The sequence below is a fragment of the Eulemur rufifrons genome, chromosome 30, assembly GCF_041146395.1.
Source record: "Eulemur rufifrons isolate Redbay chromosome 30, OSU_ERuf_1, whole genome shotgun sequence".
NCBI lineage: Eukaryota > Metazoa > Chordata > Mammalia > Primates > Lemuridae > Eulemur > Eulemur rufifrons.
In genome coordinates this window covers 96,206,907-96,229,086 of record NC_091012.1, presented here as the reverse complement: position 1 = coordinate 96,229,086, position 22,180 = coordinate 96,206,907, and the positions used below count along the sequence as shown (strand labels likewise).

The window sequence follows — 22,180 nt, the reverse complement described above, 5'->3', positions numbered from 1 at the left end:
GAGGTAATCATTCCACCAGATGCACAGATGTCAACACAAACACAAGAAACATGAAAAAGCAAGGAAACATGGCACCACCAAATTAGTACAATAATTCTCCAGTAACTGACCCCAAAGAAATGGAAATTTACAAATTGCCTGAAAAGAAATTCAAAATAATGATCTTCAGGAAACTCAGGGAGATACAAGATAATACAGACAGATGATTCAATGGAATCAGAAAAACAATCCATGACCTGAATTAGAAATTCAACAAAGAGATAGATATGATAAAAAAAGAACCAAACAATTCTTAGAAATGAATAACTGAATGAATGAAATAAAAAATATACTTGAGAACATCAACATCATACTGGATCTAATAAAAGAATTTATGAACTTGAAGACAGGTTTTTTTAAATAACCAAGTCAGAGGAGAAACCAGACAAAAGAGTGAAAAAGAATGAACAAAGAAGATGGGACTTATGGGATACCATAAGCAAACAAATTTCCACATTATGGGTGTTCTAAAATGAGAAGAGATGGAGAAAGGCAGAGAAACCTTATTTAACAAAATACTAGCTGAAAACTTCCCAAGTCCTGGGAGAGAGATGGACATCCAGATCCATGAATATCAAAGGGTCCCATATAGATTCAAGCAAAAGAGGTCCTCTCCAAGGCACATTATAATCAAACTCTCAAAAGTCAAAGACAAAGAGAATTCTAAAAGCAGGAAAAGAAAAGTGTCCAGTCACATATACAGGAATCCCCAATAAACTATCAGTAGATTTCTCAACAGAAACCTTGCAGGCTAGGAGAGAATAGGATGATATATTCACAGTGCTGAAATAAAAAAAAAGTTTAGCTAAAAATACTATATCATTTTTAAACATGTGGAGAAAGGCAATGTAAAAGAAAAGAATTTTAAAAAATGCTATACCCTGCCAAGCTATCCTTCAGAAATGATGAAAAATAATTTTTTTCCAGACAAGTGATAAATTATGAAAAATAAAGTTTTTTCCAGATAATCAAAAGCTGAGGAAAAAGGACTGCTTCAACTGTAAATGAAAGGACAATAATTACTGACATGAAAACTTATGAACATATAAACCTCACTGACAGAGGTAAATTAATGATCAAATTCAGGATACTATTACTTTAATGATGGTATATAATCATCTTTCAAGTCTCCAGTATGACAGTTGAAAAGTGAAATGGTTAATAATAACTGTATCTACAATAAGTTGTTAAGAAAATAAAATATCAAAAGATCTAAATTAAAGTAACAAAATTATAAATTGTGGGGGAGGGGAGACAAGTCCAAAGTGTTTACAGGTAACACAATTTTAAGCTTTTTTCAGCTTGAGAGTGTTACTGTGAGATATTTTATGTAAGCCTCACAGCAACAACATAGAAAAAATTACAGCAGATACACAAATCAAAAAAAGAAAGGAGTCAAATTTTAACACTACATAAAACCACCAAAACACAAAGGTAAACAATAATACAGGAAGAAAGAAACAAAGGATCTTAAAACAACCAGAAAACAATTAACAAAATGGCAAGAGTGAGTTCTTAACTATCAATAATAACCTTGAATATAAACAGAATAAATTCTCCAGTTATTAATAAAAGATATAGAGTGGTCAAATGAATAAAAAAAACCAAGACTTAATTATAGGCTGCCCAGAAGAAACCCACTTCATGTATAAGGACATATATACACTGTAAGTTAAGAAAAGGAAAGTGATGTTCCACATAAATGGAAACCAAATATAGCAGTAATACCTATATTTATACCAGACAAAATAGACTTTAAGTCAAAAACCATAAAAAGAGACAAGAAGGTCATTATATAATGATAAAGGGGTCAATTCAACAAGAAGACATAACAATTGTAAATATATATGCACCTAACACCAGAGCACTCAAATAAATAAAGTAATTATTATAACTCTAACAGGAGAGATAGACTGCAATACGATGATAGTGGGAGACTTCACTCAACATGCCACTCTCAGCAATGGACAGATTATCCAGACAGAAAATAAAGAAGTATCAGATTTAAATGATACACTAAACCAAACAGACCTAACAGACATTTATGGAACATTCTACCAACAGCTGCAGAATACACATTCTTTTCAATGGCACATAAAACATTCTCCACCACAGATCGTATATTAAGCCACAAGATAAGCCTTAACAAACTTATGAAGATCAAATTATTTCAAGTATGTTTTCTGATCAGAATGGTATAAAACTAGAAATGAACAGGACAAAATTCAGAAACATTATACATACATGGAAATTAAACAACATCCTCTTCAACAACCAATGGGTCAATGAAGAAATTAAAGGAAATTTAAAAATGTTTTAAGACAAATAAAAATTAAAACACAACATACCCAAACCTTTGGCATACAGATAAAGCAGTTCTAAGAGGGAAGTTTATAACAAAAAGTTCCTACATCAAAAAAGAAGATCTCAAAAACCTAATGATGTACCAACCCCAAGGAACTAGAAATGCAAAAACCAACTAAACTTAAAATTAGTAGAAGAAAGGAAATAATAAAGATCAGAACAGAAATAGAGAATTAAAAAAACAATACAAAAGATCAATCACACAAAGAGTTGGTTTTTTGAAAAGATAAACAAAACTGACAAACCTTTAGCCAGACTAAAAATAAAAGAGAGAAGACTCAAATAAGATCAGAATGAAAAAAAGAATCATTACCAAAGATATCACATAAATACAAAGTATGATAAGAGACTATTAGGAACAATTATGTGGCCAAAAATAAGATAACCTATGAGCAATGGATAAATTTTGGATACATGCAAACCTTCCAAGATTCAATAGTGAAAAAATAGAAAATCTGAACAAATCAATACGAAGTAATGAGATCAAAATAGTAATAAAAAGTCTCTCATCAAAGAAAAGATCAGGACCTGATGGATTCACTACTGAATTCTACCAAACATTTAAAGAAGAATTAATACCAATTCTCCTCAAACTATTCAAGAAAACTAAAGAGGAATGATTCCAAACTCATTCTATGAGGCCAGCATTATCCTGATAAGAAAACCAGACAAGGACACAACAAAAAATGAAAACTACAGATCAATATCCCTAATGAACATGAATGTAAAAATCTTCAACAAAATACTAGCAAACATAGTTTAACAGCACATTAAAAAAATCATTCACTCTGATCAAGTGGGATTCATCCCAGGGATGCAAGAATGGTTCAACATATGCAAATCAATAAACATGATATATCACATTAATAGAATGAAAGACAAAAACCATATGATCATTTCAATAGATGCAGAAAAAGCATTTGACAAAAGTCAACAGCCTTTCATGATAAAAACTCTTAACAAATTAGCTATAAAAGGTATGTGATTCAATATAATAAAGGCCATATATGACAAATTCACAGCTAACGTCATACTGAACAGGGAAAAGTTAAGATTTTCCCCCTAATATCTGGAATAAGACATGGATGCCCACTTTTACCACTTCTATTCTATCCAGCCCTAGCCAGAGCAATTAGGCAAGAGACAGAGATAAAAGCCATCCACATTGCAGAGGAGGAAATCAAATTATCGTGGTTACAGGTAATATGACTGTATACAGTTGACCCTTGAACAATGCAGGGGTTAGGGGTATCGACCCCTGTGCAGTAAAAAATCCACATGTAACTTTTGACTTAACTACTAGTAGGCAACTGTTGACCAGAAGCCTTGCTAACAACATAATTAGTCGATTAACACATATTTTGTACGTTACATATATTATATACTGTATTCTTACAATATAAAGAAAATATTAAAAAAATCATAAAAAGAGAAAATATATCTGCTAGTCCTTAAGTGAAAGTGGATCATCATAAATGTCTTCATCCTCATTGTCTTCATGTTGAGTAGGCTGAGGAGGAGGGGGAAGAGGAAGAGGAAGCATTTGTCTGCTGTCTCAGGGGGTAGAAGAAAATCCACATATAAGTGTATTGGAGCAGTTCAAACCTGTGTTGTTCAAGGGTTAACTGTATACAGAAAACTGTAAAGACTCCACCAAAAAACCGTTAGAACTAACAAAGTCAGTAAAGTTACAAGATGAAAAATCAACATACAAAAATCAGTATTGTTTTTATACATTAATAGTGAACCATCTTAAAGAGAAATCAAGAAAATAATCCCATTTACAATAGCTACAAAAAAATAAGATATCTAGGAATAAATTTAACCAAGGAGATGAAAACTCTCCACACTGAAAACTATAAAAGACTGATGAAAGAAATTAAAGAGGACACAAATAAATGAAAAGATATACCATCTTCGTGGATTGGAAGAATTAATATTGTTAAAGTACCCATACTACCCAAATCAATCTACAGATTCAATGCCATCCCTATCAAAATACCAATGACATTCTTCACATAAATAGAAAAAAGAATTCTAAAATTCATATGAAACCACAAAAGACCCTGAATAGCCAAAGCAATCTTGAGCAAAATAAAACAAACAAACAAACAAAAAACCCAAAGCTGCAGGCATCATACTACCCGACTTCAAAATATACTATAAAGCTATAGTAACCAGAACAGCATGTAACTAGCATAAAAACAGACACATAGATCAATGGAACAGAATAGACACCCCAGAAAGAAAACAATGCATCTACAGCCAAATAATTTTTGACAAAGGTCCAAAGAACACACGTTGGGGAAATGACAGTCTTACATATATGGTACTGGAAAATTGGATGTCCATATGCAGAAGAATGAAATGGAACCCCTATCTTTTACCATATATAAAAATCGACTCAAAATGGATTAAATACTTAAATGTAAGACACAAAACTATGAAACTACTAGAAGAAAACATAGGGGAATCATTTCATGACATTGGACTGGGCAAGAATATTTGAATATGACTCCAAAAACACAGGCAACAAAAGCAAAAATAGACAAATCTGATTAAATAGAACTAAAAAGCTTCTTCAGAGCAAAGAAAACCATCAACAGAGTGAAGAGACAACCTACAAAATGGGAGAAAATATTTGCAAGCTATATATCTGAGAAGGGGTTAATATCTAGAATACATAAAGAATGCAAACGACTAACAACTCAATAGCAAAAACTCAAAAAATCCAATTAAAAATGGGCAAAAACCCTTAATAGGCATTTATCAAAAGAGAACATAAAATGGCCAACAGGTATATGAAAGAATGTACAACATCATTAATCATCAGGGAAATGCAAATCAAAACCACCAAGAAATATCACTTCTCCCCAGTTAGAATGGCTATTACCAAAAAGACAATAGCCAGGCATGGTGGCTAACATCTGTAATCCTAGCACTTTGGGAGGCCAAGGTGGGAGGATTGCTTGAGGTAAGCAGTTCAAGACCAACCTGAGCAAGAGTGAGACCCCATCTCTACAAAAAAATAGAAAAATTAGCTGGGCCTGATAGTGAACACCTATAGTCCCAGTTACTTGGGAGGCTAAGGTAGGAGAATTGCTTGAGCCCAGGAGTGTGAGGTTGCAGTGAGCTATGACGACACAACGGCACTCTAGCCCGGGAAACAAAGTGAGACCCTGTCTCCAAAAAAATATATAAATAAATAAAATTTAAAAAGATTAAAAAAATAAAAAAATTTAAAAAGACAAAATATAAATGTTGGTGAGGACACAGAAAAAAGGGAACCCTTACACACTATGAGTGGGGATGTAAAATTGTTACAGCCATTATGGAAAACAGTACAGAGTTTACTAAAAAATTAAAAATAGAACTATCATATGATCCAGCAGTGTCATTATTGGGTACATATCCAAAGGAAATGAAATCATTTTGTCAAAGAGACATCTGCACTCCCTTGTTTATTGCAGAACTACTCACATTACCCAAAATATGGAATCAGCCTAAATGTCCACTTACTGATGAAATGATAAATAAAAGTGGCACATATATATTATATACACAATGGAATACTATTCAGCCATAAAACAGAATAAAATCCTGTCATTCACAGCAACATGGATGAACTTGGAGGACATTTTGTTAAGTAAAAGAAGCCAGGCACAGAAAGTCAAACACAGCATGATCTCCCTCATAAGTTGCATCTAAAACAGTTGATTTCATAGAAGTAAAGAGTACTATACTGGTCACCAGAGGCTGAGGAAAGTGGAGGGGAGATGGGGACTGGGAGAGAGGTTGGTCAATAGGTACAAAGTTATAGTTAGACAGGAGGGTTAAATTCTGGTGTTCTGTTAGACAGTATAGTCACAGTAGGGCGACTATAACAAATAACCATGTAGTGTATGTTTCAAGATATCTAGAAGATTTTGAATATTTTCACTATAAAGACATTATAAATGTTTAGTGATGGATATGGTTAATTACCACAATTTGATCATTATATAATACAATGTATACATGCATTGAAATGTCACCTGGTATCCCATAAATATGTGCAATTATCATGTCTTAATTATTAAGTTTAAAAACACAATGAAATACCACCTTACTCCAATTAGAATAGCTATTATCAAAAAGAGAAAAGATAACAAGTGTTGGTAAGGATGTCAAGACAAGGGAACCGTTACACACTGCTGGTGGGCATGTAATTTAGTACAGCCGTTATGGAAAACAGCATGAAAGTTCCTCAAAAAATCAATACAATCCAGCAATCCCATAACTGGAGATATATATATGTAAAGGAAATAAAAAGTGTGTCGAAGAAATATGGGTACTCCCACGTTTACTGAAGCACTATTCACAATAGTCAAAATATGGAATCAACCTAAGTGTCCATAAATGGATAAATGGATAAAGAAAATGTGGTATATACACATACAACAAAATATTATTTAGGGACAAAGAAAGAACAAAATTCTGTCATTCATGGCAACATGGATGAGCTTGAAGGACATTATGTTAAGTGAAATAAGTCAGGTACAGAAAGACAAATGCAGCATGATCTCACTCATATCTGTAATCTAAAAAGTTGACCTTACAAAAGTTGAGAATAGAACAGTGGTTACCAATGCCTGGGGAGGGGTGCAGGAGAGGGAAATAGGGAGAAAATGGTCAGTGGGTACAAAGTTACAATTAGATAGGAGAAACAAGTTCTGGTGTTCTATTGCTTAAAGGGTGACTATAGTTAACAATAATGTATATTTCAAAATAGCAAGAAAAGGTTTTGAATGTTTTGACTATAAAGAAATGATAAATATTTGAGGTAATGGATATGCTAATTGCCCTGATTTGATCATTACACAATGTATACATGTATTGAAACATCACACTGTATCCTATAAATATGTATGTGTCAATTAAATTTTTTTAAAAAGTAGTAATACTACAAAAGTAAAATAAAACACTCAACAAACTAGGAACAGAAGAGAATTTCCTAAGCACGATAAAGGACATTTGTAAAAAACCTACAACTAACAACATACTCACTGGTGAAAGACTAAAAGCTTTCCCCCTAAGATCAGGAACAGGACAAAGATGCCTGCTTTCACTACTTTTACTCAACACTGTACTGGAAGTTCTAGCCAAGGTAATTAGACAAGAAAATAAAAGGCATCTTAATTGTAAAAGGAGAAGTAAAACTATCTCTATTTAGAAATGACATGATCTTGTATTTATAAAATACTAGAGAATCTACAAAACAAACTATTAGAGCTAATAAACGTATTCAGCTCTGTCTTACACTTATTCAGCTGTCCGTGAGCACTTCCAGCCTACAGAAGCTTTGGAAAAATATAGCAAACAATGCCAGCATTCTCTTTGTTTCTCTCATTTTCCCTTTCTTTGTTGGGGAAAGGGATAAAAAGAAGAGGAGGATACAGAGGAAGACTAAAGGAATGAAACAGCCTGTATCCTGACTGGTTGCAGTCCCACAAATCAATTATTATTTCTTGTTTATTTTCCTAAGCAGGTAATAGCAAAGCCCCCCCTCCAAATAAAAAGGAGTTAAGCTCTTAGTTTCAGAGGCAGCAAGGAACGGGTGATATGGGGACAGAGTATCCTACTCCATAGTCAGGCTTGTGCAGATGGTGGCAGCTATTTAAGGAGCATCAAGGAAGCTGAGGCCCGGGGCCTGCTATAAGAAAAGAGGGGACAGTTTAGGAACTTACTGAATGTTGTAGGGCACAGTACTAGGATTGAGTACCCCATACACAGTGAAGCCTTTATAGAGAGGGTTCCTGAAGTCTGGTTTCCTCTGAACCAAGAAAGGCCACACGGAATGTGTTTTCTCATACACTCTGTCAGAAAAGAAAAACAAGCCCCCAAATTAAAAGCAGCAAGCAAGTAATCTCAACCATCCTGTTAAACTTGATAATCAGTCAAATTTTACTAATAAGTAAGCCCAACTCAAGAGTGAGGGATAGGTATGATAGAAGGAAAATAAGCTGCTAATAAGTGTTGATAGAATAACAAATTATTTGAGCTTCAATTTATACATCTTTAAAATGAATAAGAAGTCAGAAAGAGTTCCATATTGGAGAGCAGCAGGAGATTCTCAGTCTAGTCTCTGCTGTGGAATAGCTGTGTTATCTTGGGAAAATCCCTAGCTCTTTCTGGGCCTGTTTCCTCAACTGTAAATGTAGTCCCTAAGGTCTCTTCTAAATCTAGGATACTATGAACCAAAGACCTTTACAGTTTTAAAAATTCTAGCATTGTTTTCAAAGGTCTAGTAAATTAAGAAACAGGAATCCGAGAAGGTGAATTTCTGGCTTTTCTGTATTTCATTTTATTTAAAGCCAGCTTCTTTTCCCTTCAGAAGGTTTAATACACTGAAAGACAATTAGAAATCTATACTAGCAAATATTCATTAAGTTATCCCAGGTGGGCAACTAAAGACTGTGGTATTTATATTGCGAGTCTGATTCTTATACTTTAGTTGAAACCATGGTGAGCCTGTTCAACTAGCAAGGAAGCCCCTTAGTTAACACCTCAAAATGCATGGGAATCACTGGTTTTCAATGAGAGATGCTGTGTAACCATGCATGGGAAGGTCATCTGCATACATCATGTCAAAGAAAGTTTAAGAAGAACTGAAGAGGAGTGGTATGGATGGTAAGAACTAAAATTGAGGTCCTGTAACTTTCACAATCATCAAACCATTTCAGTGAGGCCAAGGGCCCTGTATATCCATCTTTCTCACCTGTCGTTGGTTACAAACAGAAAAAAATCTTGCAGAAATAAGGTAACCAATATTTGTAGAGTATTTACTATGTGTCAAACACTGTTCCAGACTCTTGATCTAAAATACTTCCTTAAATTTTCATAACAAAATGCTGTGAGGTGTTTTAGCCCCAAATTACTAATGTGAAAATGAGACAAAATTAATTTGCTAAGTGTCAAATAGATACTAGGTGACAGAGCCAAAGTCTAAACCCAGGTCTGCCTGATTCTAAAGCCCATGCTTTTCCTTTCATAAATGAATGACGCTTCTGTTTGTTTTAATTAATCACTATTTTAACATGTTAAAATCTTCAACTTTTGTACTTTTATGTGTAGATTCAGATTTGTGTGGGAAATGGGTCCAGCTATAGTAACTTGACTTCAAGAGGGGGAGAAAAGATTATGGAAAAGATCTTGGGTATTAATGCCTAGGGAAGCAAGTTAGAGACAATGAATATCTATAAAAAAGCATTTGGGGAGGGAGTGAGAAAGGTCTTGTTGCAGAAAGAGAAATGTGCATGGAAGCTACCAAGTAAATACAAATGTTAAAGTAGGAAGACTCATCACTATTCTCTGTGTTGACAGGAAAACAGAATCACAGAGAGGTGATGTCATCCAGGCTACATCATAAAGGGGCCTCAGAAGTTGGGCTAACTGCTAACTCAGCCAACAGCTATGAAATAGGCATGAGTTGTGAAACAGCTACCTTTCTGTCTATTTCTTTTTCTGTGTCTAAAATAAAGATAATACTGCTCACAGGTGTTCTGTCTTGTCAATCTCAAAAAGTACTTATGTTTTATATATTGTGGGGATGTTAGTATATATTTAAGTACTTAAGTGTGTGTGTGTATGTATACATCTATACATATATATGTTTTATATATTGTGGGGATGTTAGTTTACCCACAAGAGTGCAAACTCAAGTGCCTATGGGAACTGAGCAGATAACATTAGAAGGGGGCTGAGGATAAACTACAGGGAGTGGTGAGAACTGTGGCCAGCAAGAGTGAATTTGCCTCATCCAAATGGAGGAGCTACTATTCAGCTCTAGTTGATTACTGTCATGAGAAAATGCAGATCCAGTGTTGCCAGAGCTCCTGATTTTTCAGAATATCTTGGTATATTGGAATCTTGTTATATGTGAAATCTCTTGATATGTAAATGTTGACAATTAATTCACAGTTTAAAAAATACTCCACAGACTAAACAAAACATGATTAGGTCAGGTATAACCTATGAGTTGCCAGTTTGTGATCTCTGATATGAGTGAAAAAGGACTATAGATAATGACTACTCACATCTGCACAGCAATTGATTCTTCACAAAGCCCTTGCACATCCATTATTTTACTGGCTCCTCATGACTACTCTGAAAATATTACTCATGTTTTATAGACAAGGAATCTGAGGTTCTGAGAGATCCCTATGTAAACACTGAGTGCTTTATGCTTCAAAAGTTCTTTTAATTATTGTTACCTACTTCGTTTTCCTGACTGCTGTCCCAAATTCAAGGTGGTGGGTTCATTCCTTTTATAGGAACCCCCGTCTCCCTATTTAGTATCTCCTCACAAAGTGAATTCACCTTAGATCTTCCCGATCCTTCTGACAGTTTCCAAGGAAGTTTCCAAACTGGCAGGAGAAAACATGGTCATGGATCTCCAACAGGAAGTTTTCATTAAACTCAAAGGCACAGGGAAACTGTTCCATTAATTGCCAAATACAATCTAGGAACTGGGTAAAGATAGGGGACACTTCTTTTGAGTCTCCATCCAGGTGGCCACACCTAAGAGATGCAAATAAAGGTAAAGAAGGACAGTGGTTAGTGTCAGAGATTATATTGTTTGGAGTAGGCTATAACGAGGTCACCTTCTGTCTCTGTTGGCAGTGGCAAGGAAACACCTCATGGTAAAATGCCAGCCAGAATCTCAAAGCTAGTTAATCCCAGCAAACCTCTTCGCCACTGGTACCCTGCACTGTCATCCAGACTGTAAACCCTTTGGTCATCTAGTCTATTTTCTCTTACATCCTCTTTCCAATAGAACTTTCTGCAATGATGGAAATGTTCTACAGTTGTGCTGTCCACTACGGAAGTCACTATTAAGCACTTGAAATGTGGCTAGTGTAGCTGAGGAACTCAATTTTTAATTGTATTTATTTTTAATTAATTTAAACAGCCACATTTAGCTCTATGTGAGCAAGGACCACATCTATGTTGTTTCCTGCAGTGCCTGGCACAAAATAGGTATTTAAGAAACATTTATTAAATGCATGAATGAAACCTCATCCCAGAACTGTTTATGTTTCCTCCCCCATAATTCCCTCTTTACCAACCCTACCATCCACTGGAAACCAACACAGCATCCTCAGCTTCTATGCTGAACATTTTCTACCTTCTGATATAACTGTGACCTGGCTCACAAAGATACCACCTCTCCTTGGGGCCCAAATCAAATGGAGAACAATAATCATTTCACTTTCCACATACCATAACCCTAAATCAGGGCAGAGGTGGGTTCTACTTTCTCCTTGCTCTTACTGCTGCTTCCAAACTACTACCCCTTTCATTCTCTTAAAAACACTCCATTATAAGTCATGCTGTTTAGCTTATTTACCTTCCCTTTCCTCAATTGTCTTCTACCAATCTCTGGGTCACTTCCCCACATTCTCTGAAGAATCTGACTCCTATCTTAAGTACTTATCTTTGGTGTTGATGTAGATGACCAACACTAGCTTAATAGGTTCCTTAACTAGCCCAAATCCAATATCTTCACTGATCTTTACCCCTACTCCAGTCTCCTGAATCCATGGCCATAGGCTGGTTCTTGAAATCACCTACGAGTTCTTACTCCACCTTTGAAATCTTAATCCCAATATCCCCCTCTGAACACCATATATTATATTTCCAAAGGTTGCTCATTTTACCTCCTTCAGCTCTCATGTCAGGACCTCTCTACATGCCAGATTCCTATGGACTTCCCTTTGGTCTTCCTTAACCAGCCTAGACTTCATAGTCTGTCCCATCAACTATTCTCTCCCCACTGTCTTCAACTTTCTGGCATTTCTTGTCATTATTCTCCTTCAAAATCCAACCACAGATCAGCCTCAAAAGTTATGTTCTCTGCTCCTACATCCTGACTGATGAATAATGCTTGCAAAAATTATAAAACTATACAAATTCATGCCTTTTAAAATTAAGTCCCCACATTGAGCTGGGACTTAATTGCTCCCAAATAATCTTTATGTATTCCCTTAATACCATGTGTATATTACTCTTATAGCTATTGCAAATTTTAAACTATCCTCTCAAACTCCTAAGCCATTTCACATCTTCCTTCATACCAGAGTCTACAGTGTCACTGAAAAGATCAAGGCCATCAAGTAAAAAAATATATATATATCTAACTTCTGCCTCTGACATCACACACTTACTTCTCTGCCTGTCTTTCCATCCAGTCTCCATGAAAGAGGTGTTCTATTTTTGTTGTTGTTGTTGTTGTTGTTGTTTTTGTGATAACCTTTTATTTATATACAATTATAAATTACAAACTATTATTTTGCTCAATCCTTTTAACCACCACGTGAGGCAGACATGCTAGAGGGTGTTAGCTCTATTTCACAGGCAAGAATGGAAACACTGTTCCCATATTTAGTATAAGACAGCAGGGATTTAAGCCCTGGGCTTCCATACTCACAATTGCTTTTTTCCCATGACTTTGTGATACATCATTTTAAGGTAATCTGATTTCACAATGCTTTAAAATATAAGAGTAACATCTATAACATCTATTGCTGGCAGGTTAATTCTGGAGCCAACCAACCTAATTAATTACTTTATAATCTAGCACATTTTAAGGTACTGTTATACCTGTAACTCAATTTCACAGCTATGTTGAGCCAAAATTGCACCAAAGCTGACCTGAGAGGACCAGGGACACAATGGTCAAGCATATTTCCAAATTTAACCTAGGCCTGGTACATCCTCACCAATTGCTCAGATGGCAAGCTGAGGCAACCAAGTGAAGGCCTGCTTAGAAGTAGACACTGATGAAAAAACACAAACAGTATCAGACTAACTTCTTTAAGGTTAACATCTTCAGAAAGTCTATTGCTGGCCTACTACATTACCAGCAGGACAAAGGGCAATACTTCTGGAGTCCAGAATATGCAAGAAAAAGGTCAATTAAGCTGCCTACCAGGTGCCTAAAAAGCCAAATAGTGCTAAGTTCATCCATGCCAAACCAAGAAAATGGTTCATTACTTCCTGATCTTGGTTTTTAAGGAGAAACATGATCATCAGAGAAACCAAGAAATTCCATCCTGAACCCCAGGGGTGAGGGGGTGGGCATTTCCCAGACTTGATGGTGCAAGGGGCAACACAATCTGCCACTGTGAAGGGGAAATGCTATCTTGGTCAGCTTTGGTCTTTCACAAGACAATGGAACCAGAGACTAGCAAGATCAGGGCTTGGGTGATCAATCCTGGGAAAATCAGGACTTCCTCACATGAAGTGCAAAGGTCTATAGGGAGAAGAATCTATGAACACCCTAAAATTGTAAGCAAAATTTTGAGTATATGCATGCACCTGGCAAAGTGGTTCTTCATGCTCAAATCCTGAACTTGAGAAAGGGACTAAATCAGTTGCAGGGTAGGATTCAAAAGCCACCAGATACACTTAGAGCTAGCCAAGTCTGAGAGCTCTCAAAGCCATCACTGAAAACTTGGAACATGGATTCAAAGAGACAACTGAGCACTTGTTTTTGCATTCTCCTTCCTAATTGTATTTTAAGTCTTTTCAAAACAAAACCCTGGGAATACCCAGATTCAAGTATGCACGTGGGCTTGGACCACGTTGCAGGAGTCTTAGAGATCCCTGTACACATGCTTGAGTCATTCATTCACTAATGTTTAACCTCAGGATAGAAGATCTGACAAAGCAGGACTCCTTTCTCCATGGCACATGCTGATTTCAGAGGTAGCAGCAACCAAAGTGGAAAACACTGGAATTTTCCCTTGGAACCAGACTGTGGTTAGAGGTTCCTGCCATGAGCATAACCTACTGTCTTTTCTCTGACCCTTCCCTTCATTTTTGAAGATAGAGCAGAAAATAATCTTCTCTGAAGATACTTGATAATTCCAAAACCCAAAAACACATGCTCCCAGTGCACTGTGCTTTCAGACATTCTGGGTCTAGTTCAGCTGGCGGATGAGGTGATTGATGCGTTTACCCTGATAGCCAGGTGAGCCCATCTCCTTGAGGAAGCCCACTTTATTCTTGGTAGCATGACAGGCCACTGAGAGTTGGAAAGGATGCAAGAACCATGAGATCTCCTGGAAATACTTCCCTGGGAAGGTAATTTCATGAATGAGATCTTCCAAGCAAATGACACCAAACCTCCCCAGGTGCTCTTTGATCACTGTGTTATCCGTCAGAGGGATGGTCTTATTCTTGACCTTGCCTTGTCCATATTTCAAGATAAGTTCCTGGACAGACTTCAGATTTGGAAATCCCCAGGTCACATAAGGTTCCACTATACACAGAACTTTTAGGCTCTGAGGGGTGACTCTAATAAAGACACCACTGAAAATTTTCTTTAGGTGAAATTTTGCAATGGTCTTTTGCAACAGTGAACTCATCCCATTAATCCTTTGGATGCATAAAACAAAGGCCAAGGAATGTTTATCCGGCAATTCCAAGGCATGAGGTTTCACTTCTAGTTGTCTGAGATGCACCCTGTCGTGTTGCTGCCATCAGGAATCATGTAGAAATGATTCCAGTCACTTAAATCTGGGCCCTTTTCCTTTCCTCTGCTCCTTCTTTGCCAAAACTGTCTGCTTTGCTTGGGTGGCTTTAAGCGCTTGGTAAGCCTTCTTCTTTTTCAGTAGATTTTCTGGAACCAAAGGGATTTTGTTCCTTTCCTCTTGCTCCGCCATCTTTCTAGTGTTGAGGTGTTCTAACTTATAGCTTAAGCTAATCTTTTCATTTGAATTGGAACTTTCACCCTCTCCAGTCTGTTCATAAGACTTACTCTACCAAAGACTGTCTCTTTCATATCTTCAACCTTATCTCATTTAATATTTCTTCTCAGCACAAGAAATTGCTCAAATCTCTCCTGTCTTGAAATACTCTTCCTCAAACCCATAACCCTATCTGGGTATCACCCCTTCTTTTCTACCCCATTCAGATTCAAGATGCTTAGAAAAAGATTTACATACTCAACATTCTTCAATTCATCTCTTGCTCATGCCTCCATTCACTGCCATTTGGCTTCTGCCTCCACCACTTTACTCAACTGGTTATCACTAATGATCATTAAAACCTGCAAATTTAGCCGGGAATGGTGGCGCATGCCTGTAGTCCCAGCTACTCGGGAGGCTGAGGCAGGAGGATCGCTTGAGCCCAGGAGTTTGAGGTTGCTGTGAGCTAGGCTGACGCCACGGCACTCATTCTAGCCTGGGCAACAGAGTGAGACTCTGTCTAAAAAAAAAAATAATAATAAATAAAACCTGCAAATTGCCAAAGTGGATTATTGGGTTATTCTGAGGCATATAACACTGCTGACTACTCACTTGAGAGTCTCATCTCTTATTTTTTTCCTTTTCCTATCCTTAGATTTATCATTACCTCACTAAACCACTCTTTGAGAGCCACCTTCACAGATTCCTTTCTTCACTAGACTTTCAGGTGTCAGTATTATCCAAGGCTCTGTCCTGTCCCTTGGCTCTTCTTCCTCTACATACGATTTTTTTGGTTACCTTATCCAAATCCACGGATTAAACTACTACTTATATGCAGATAACTCTCAATCCTGTAGACCTCTCTGTCCAATCCAGAACTGGTGAGCTCCATATTTGTACTGAATAGTCTCCCTACTGGACATCTCTTGGATGCCTCATGCCAAATAAGTCCCAAACTGAAACCATGTTTCCCCTCTCAACCTGCCCTGTATCATTTAGTACTCTCCATCTCAGTAAACCCAGCTACCTAAGGCAGAAACTTCTAGACTTCTTCTAGACTTTCTCTCTCATCTCCTGGTTCTGTCAGTTCTACATTTTGAATACCCTTGTATCTCTCCCATTACTTCTATCTCTTTTCAAGCCTTCATCAATTCTCACAGTCTTCTAATTCATCCTCTTGCCTTCAATTTCAATCTTCCACACTGCTGCAAGAGAGATATTTCTAAAATATAGATCTGATCATCATATCATTGCCCTGTTCAAAGTCATCCTGTTTAACGCCCTTATGGTGGCGTTAAACACACATCAGTCCTAAAATGCTTTCACCTATTCCAGGAAGTCTTCTTTGCCCTGGAATGGATAAGATTCCTTTATTTATGTTTTCCTTTGTCTTAGCACTTATCATACTATACTGTCATTACTGATTTCCTTTTCTTTAAAAGAAGGGACAGGGACCATATCTGATTCAACTTAGTCTTCTCAATGCTTGACATAATGAGTGGTACAATGTTGGTTGATGAAGGAAGAATAAATGGAAGGACCCAAATGGCTAGAGAAGGGCAAGCAAATGAAATTAAATGGATACACATCAATGTGGGCGAATAAGACCAGAATTATAACATCCCTGAGGATAAAACTCACATTTTATTTGCCTTTGGGACCACCTTAGTGTCTGATATAGTGTACAACACATTGTTAGGTGGTAAATATTTATTGATTGTTCTGGTAAACATAGGTAAAGCCTTAGTGAGGCTGGTTTATAGCAGACAATAGATAAATGTAAGCCCTTGCCCCTACCCCTTAGTAAAACACAGAAATCTGCACCTGCTTCTGAAAAAAAAATGACAAATGGGGGGGGTGAAAAAAATGTACCTGTCCCTTTTTCTTAAAAAAGGTTAAAAGGCACACTGTCTGAAATACTAGTCTCCCTACTTAAATGCCCTCCTCATCCTTCTGTTCTGCCTATCAAACTCTTATTTATCTCCAAAAATTCATGCTTAAATGCCACCTACTTCTGGAAGCCTACCTTGATCTCCTCATGCAGAGTTAGGCACTTTTCCCTGTGTGGCCTGTGATGCCTTGTTCTTCCCTGAAATATTTAACAATTTGATATAACTGCTTGCACTCCTTGAAGGCAAAGATGATATTTTGGTTAGCTCCATATACTCAGTGTCCCAACACAGTGTCTGGAATACTTGTTTCTTGATGAAAAGAGATGTCATGTTCAATTTACTATTCCTTCCTACATAAGAGCATACTGGAGTTTTGATAAAACTCACCCTAATGAACTTTCCTCCTTCAAAATAAGGGTATTTTTACCTTTGGGAAAACTTGTGGCCCATGGATATCCATTCCTTCTCTATCAGGATCTTCATTTTATAGAAAAAGAAGAGTTTACATTAGGAAAATCATAAATTAACAATACACATGAGAATATCAAAACACTTAGCTGAAAGGGTTGAACTGATTGTAAAATAAAGTTATTTTCCCAAATGATAACTAAGTAAGTAACTTGGATTTCATTTACAGGTTTATATAGGCTGCCTTCAAATTTCAGATGCTCTCAGGAGAAATTATTCTGGATTTGTAGCCAGTGTCACATTTCTTTTGGTGTGGCAAGTCATTGAGCTATAACTAAATGCAAACCAGATAAGTATATTAAATTGAACCTTTGAAAAACAGGAATCTAAAGGCAGAATTTGGGTTTGTACCAATAACAAAACTATTTTTAATTATTAAAAAAATTTCCAAAGAAATGAGGATAAATCACTATTGTGAGTTCTGTTTCTTAGAAAGATCAACTAAGAAGCCTTGGATTCCGTGAAACAAATGGATTCCGAAAAAACAATCATGAGTCTGGCATTCAAACAGCTGACATGTTAAAGATGATGTGCCTATCAGACAAACTATTTATTTATAAAAGTCAGCCATTCAGCTTTGCAAACTTTTTGAGCTTTTCCCATTCCTTACAGCAGCCTCTTACATATAACTTACCCTCTGATAGATAAGAAATACTTTGAATGCACAACAGAAAGTATATGAAATGTACACACCTTATTTAATGGAATGAAGCTAAATTGAAAAACAGCTATTTTTGTAGATTTAGAGCTAATTCTAGTAAAAACCAAGTTAGTTGAGAGTTCTTTGTGATTTTTTTTACAATCTGTCATTCATGCAAAGTAAAATACAATCACTCACTGTCTTACCATGAGTCCTTTGAATGTCCTATAAAATGGATCTAAGAGGATGCTGGCCACCGAGCAGACTTGTGCTGTGCGGTCCCACCCATCAGAACAATGGACTAAAACACTGGCCTTTTCTACCTTCACTGCCTGTGAAGACAAGAGGCAAAAAGTACCATAAGCAACCTCTGCATAGCTTGCTGTGTTAATAAAGAATTGTCAAATACTATCCCTACGGTACAGAGAAGGTCTTACTGGGCTTCTCACAATGTCAGCATCCTCTATGGGGAATGAAAAAGAAAATAATGGAGTACAAGAGAAGGAGGAGAGCTTACCTAAAAGGAAAAGAAAATCAAAATGAACCCATGACACAGGGTAAAAAGAAGAACAGGAGAGGAGTTCTAAATTCACAAAACTTCTGAAGATGACAACAATCAATTCTTAGAGGGAGGAGTGAACAGGAGGAAGAATTAATGCTCAAAAACACAGGACGGCTCTGCATTCCAGTCTCAGATCTGACAACAATCTCCTCTAGCCATTTAATCTTACTAACACAAATTCTTCCAACTTAAGATGGAGGGGCTTGCCTGTCTTAGGTCGGTTTTTATATAATCAGAATGATATAAAGATCTGGGCGATTATTCAATCTGGGCCATTTTGGCAATGGTAGATTTTGATCATTTATTCATTCTAATACTTAATTGCATAACCCTATGTGCCAGGTATGTGCTAGGTATTAGAGATGCAAAGATGAGACTCAGTTCCTGTCTTCGAGGAGCTCACAAACTAGTCAGGGTGACCAAAGGTAAGTAAATAATTGTAATACAGTGGAAAAATTACTACTATAAAGTAATGTGTAGTAACTGTATCCTTTTGCAGAAGCCAGGGAAGTTTGAGCCTTGAAGGAGTAGGACTTCCTCAGGTGAAGAAGAAGGACATTGATTAATTCACTCATTCATTCATCCACATACCTAGCCAATTATTACTGAGTGACTGTATAAGAGGCACTATGATATGCACTTGGAATAAAAGAAGACAAACACTTAAATGAATGACTGCAAACTGACAATATATAAAACAGTAAAAGTCCATACCAGGTACAACAAAGATACAAAAGATAACCAGAGAGGAGGAGATAACTAAAGTAGGTTTTCACAGATGAATAGGCAATTTCCAGACTGACCAGGAGGAAAGGACATTCCAGGCAGGGGGAACAACCAGTATATATACAGGCAAGAAGGCATGGCACAGGGGAGGAATGGTTAAGTTGCTTGGTAATGGCTGAGGCTAGGCTGGGAATGAGGGAGTGAGGAGAGACACAACTGGCAAGGAAAGGAAGAGTCAGACTGACCAAGTGTGCATTTTATCTGGTGGCAATAAGGAGCTGAAAGCAAAGGAGTACCATGATCAGGTATGTATTTTTGAAAGACAGCTGTGGTGGCAGTAAAGAGAATGGATTAGAAGGACATGAGCTTGGATACAGGAAGATTAGTCAAAGAGCTACTAAAATCATGAAAGGCCATAAGTGCCTGAAGTAAGGCAGTAGAGAGAAGAGGTATGCTAAGTATGAAAATTTAATAGAACATAGTGAGAGAATGGATATGGGATGAAGGAGAAGGAAGAGTCATGGATGACTCTGAAATGTGTAGCTTAGTAACCAGGTAGATGGCAGTACGACTAGTTTGAGTAATGAAAACAGAACAAGAAGCAAGTTGTAGGTAGTAGTGGGGGTAGGTAAGAAGATTTCAGTTTTGGCCATGGTAAGTCTGAGGTAGTTGGTGGACATCCAGTGAAAAATCCAGTGGATAATTAGATATGTAGGTTTGGAGTTTAAGGGAGGGAAATAGCTGTGCAAGAGCATAGATTTAACCACTAACTGAATAGAGATAATAGGAGAAACTGTGTGCATAGCTGATACTGTTCAGGCAGAGACCAAAAGTGAAAAAATACTTTACAAAGCAGTGACCTTTAAAGGGGAAGTAGAGGAAGGAGGGCTATTACAGGAATCAGCCTGTGAAAATGAAGCCCAAAAGGTAGAAAGAAATTGAATAGGGTGTAGTTAAAGTCAGGACTACAAAAACATTCAAATAGAAATGGGTAAATAGTGCCAAATGCAGGGGAGAGGTTAAAAATAAAGATTAAAAAGTGATCCTTAGATTTGGCAAGTCAAGGTCATTAGTAAACTCAACAAGAGCAATAGTAATGGCATGGAAATCAGAACATAGTGGGCTGAAGGGTGAAGGGAGATGAGGAAGTGCTAACAGGAAAGGCCAACTACTTTTAAGAATGTTCTAACCAAGAAGAAAGAGGGCAATAGCTAGAAGAGGGTCAGAAATGTTCTTTTTCCCTAGGAATGAGAAAATATTTGAGTAGACTTTTGAGGCAAGAAGCCAGTCAAAAAGAGTAAGTTGAAAATGTAGGAGAAAGAGGACTTGACAGAGCTAATTCCTTGATGAAGTAGAAGGGGATAGGATTTAGAGTATAGGTAGAGGGAATAGCCTTACACAGGAGACATGGGATACCATGTCCTCTGAGATAGCAAGGAAGAAGACATGAAAAAAGATGGTAAGAATAATAGTGGGAAGATGAAGTATCATCTTGATTTTTCCATGAAGAAGGAGACATGTATGAATATGTGTTTACAGAGAGGGAAGGTAACGGTGCTGTAGTCAGCTTGAAAACAAGGTAAAGATTAGGAATACCTCCTTGGTGGAACAGGACTGGGACCCAACCAGAGACATATAAAATAACTGTTATTTTAACTATTTAAAGTAGCTACTTTAAGTAGCTAAGTTCTACTATTTTAGGACTTCATCTAAGATTACAGACCATAAACCTATGATAGTACCAATTAACATGCCTATGGGATTTATTTCTTTGCAGCAATACTTAGCAGCTGGGGTGTAACAGCAAAGAATGACTATGGCTGGCAGGATAGGTAGAGTGAAGGATAAAGGGCAAGGTATAATGGATGAGGTGCTACACCATCAGGTCTTGGTAAATAGGGAAGAAGGTGGAAGAAGTTTGGACAAAGAGGAACTGAAAGTATAGAGGTCTCCACGATACAGAAGAAATATGCTAACTATAAGGGTGTGAAAGCTGGAGTATAAAAGCTCAAAGAACTGTAAGTACAGAATGTTTGATATGTTATACATGGACATTCAAATCTCCATGGAAGAGGGAATAATCAGGATAGAGAGGAAGGTGGCAAGGCCATTCCCAAAGTCCTTAATGGAGGAGGGAGGGTAACTAGGAGGGGTACAGGGTAGTATGGCTAAATAAAATAGACCTGAAAGGAAGAAGGAGTTTTGTAAGGAGCAAGGAGCATATTGAATCTGCCCTGGATCCTATGGGTCATGGCATGTGGAGCAATGAGTAATCTTTGTAGTGGAGTGCAAGAAAAATGGAATTCCTAGAAGGGTAGTCAGATTGTAGGTAAGAAAAGAGTAAAAGAGATCTGGAAAAAGATTAACTAACTTTTTTAATTTCTCAGTTAAGCAGACACCTCAGATAGTATCAGAGGCCTGACAGCACCAACCATGCTCTTTGTTTAGGGCCCCAAATGGAGTGAAATGTCACTGGTAGATAGGAAAAGATGCTTAATTTCACTAATGATTAAAGAAATACAAATTAAAACATGATATATAATTTATCACCTATCTCACTGGCAAAGATTAAAAAGACTGATGACAACTATTACTGGCAACATAGAAAAATAGGCACTGTTGGTGGGAATGGGGGAATGGAAACAGGTACTATCTATTTGGAGGGCAATTTGACCATATATAATAATATTTGAAATATTCATACTCTTTGACTCAGAAAATCCCCTTCTGTGAAGATATATGTTTAAGGTTAGTTAGT

The 22,180-nt window shown here is 36.9% G+C and overlaps 1 protein-coding gene and 1 pseudogene across 1 annotated transcript in view; both read right to left on the bottom strand.

The window, feature by feature from the left end:
* Nucleotides 1-22,180, bottom strand: part of MTMR8 (myotubularin related protein 8) — a 90,679-nt gene that overhangs the window by 22,609 nt on the left and 45,890 nt on the right. Inside the window, exons 9-12 of the mRNA XM_069463646.1 lie at nt 18,341-18,466; nt 17,454-17,503; nt 10,762-10,962; nt 8,130-8,258 (exon numbers count right to left, since the gene is read on the bottom strand). Of these exons, the coding sequence (XP_069319747.1) occupies nt 8,130-8,258; nt 10,762-10,962; nt 17,454-17,503; nt 18,341-18,466 (506 nt within the window). The remainder of the gene's footprint in view (nt 1-8,129; nt 8,259-10,761; nt 10,963-17,453; nt 17,504-18,340; nt 18,467-22,180) is intronic.
* On the bottom strand, nt 14,367-15,113 carry LOC138378599 (large ribosomal subunit protein uL30-like 1 pseudogene; annotated as a pseudogene).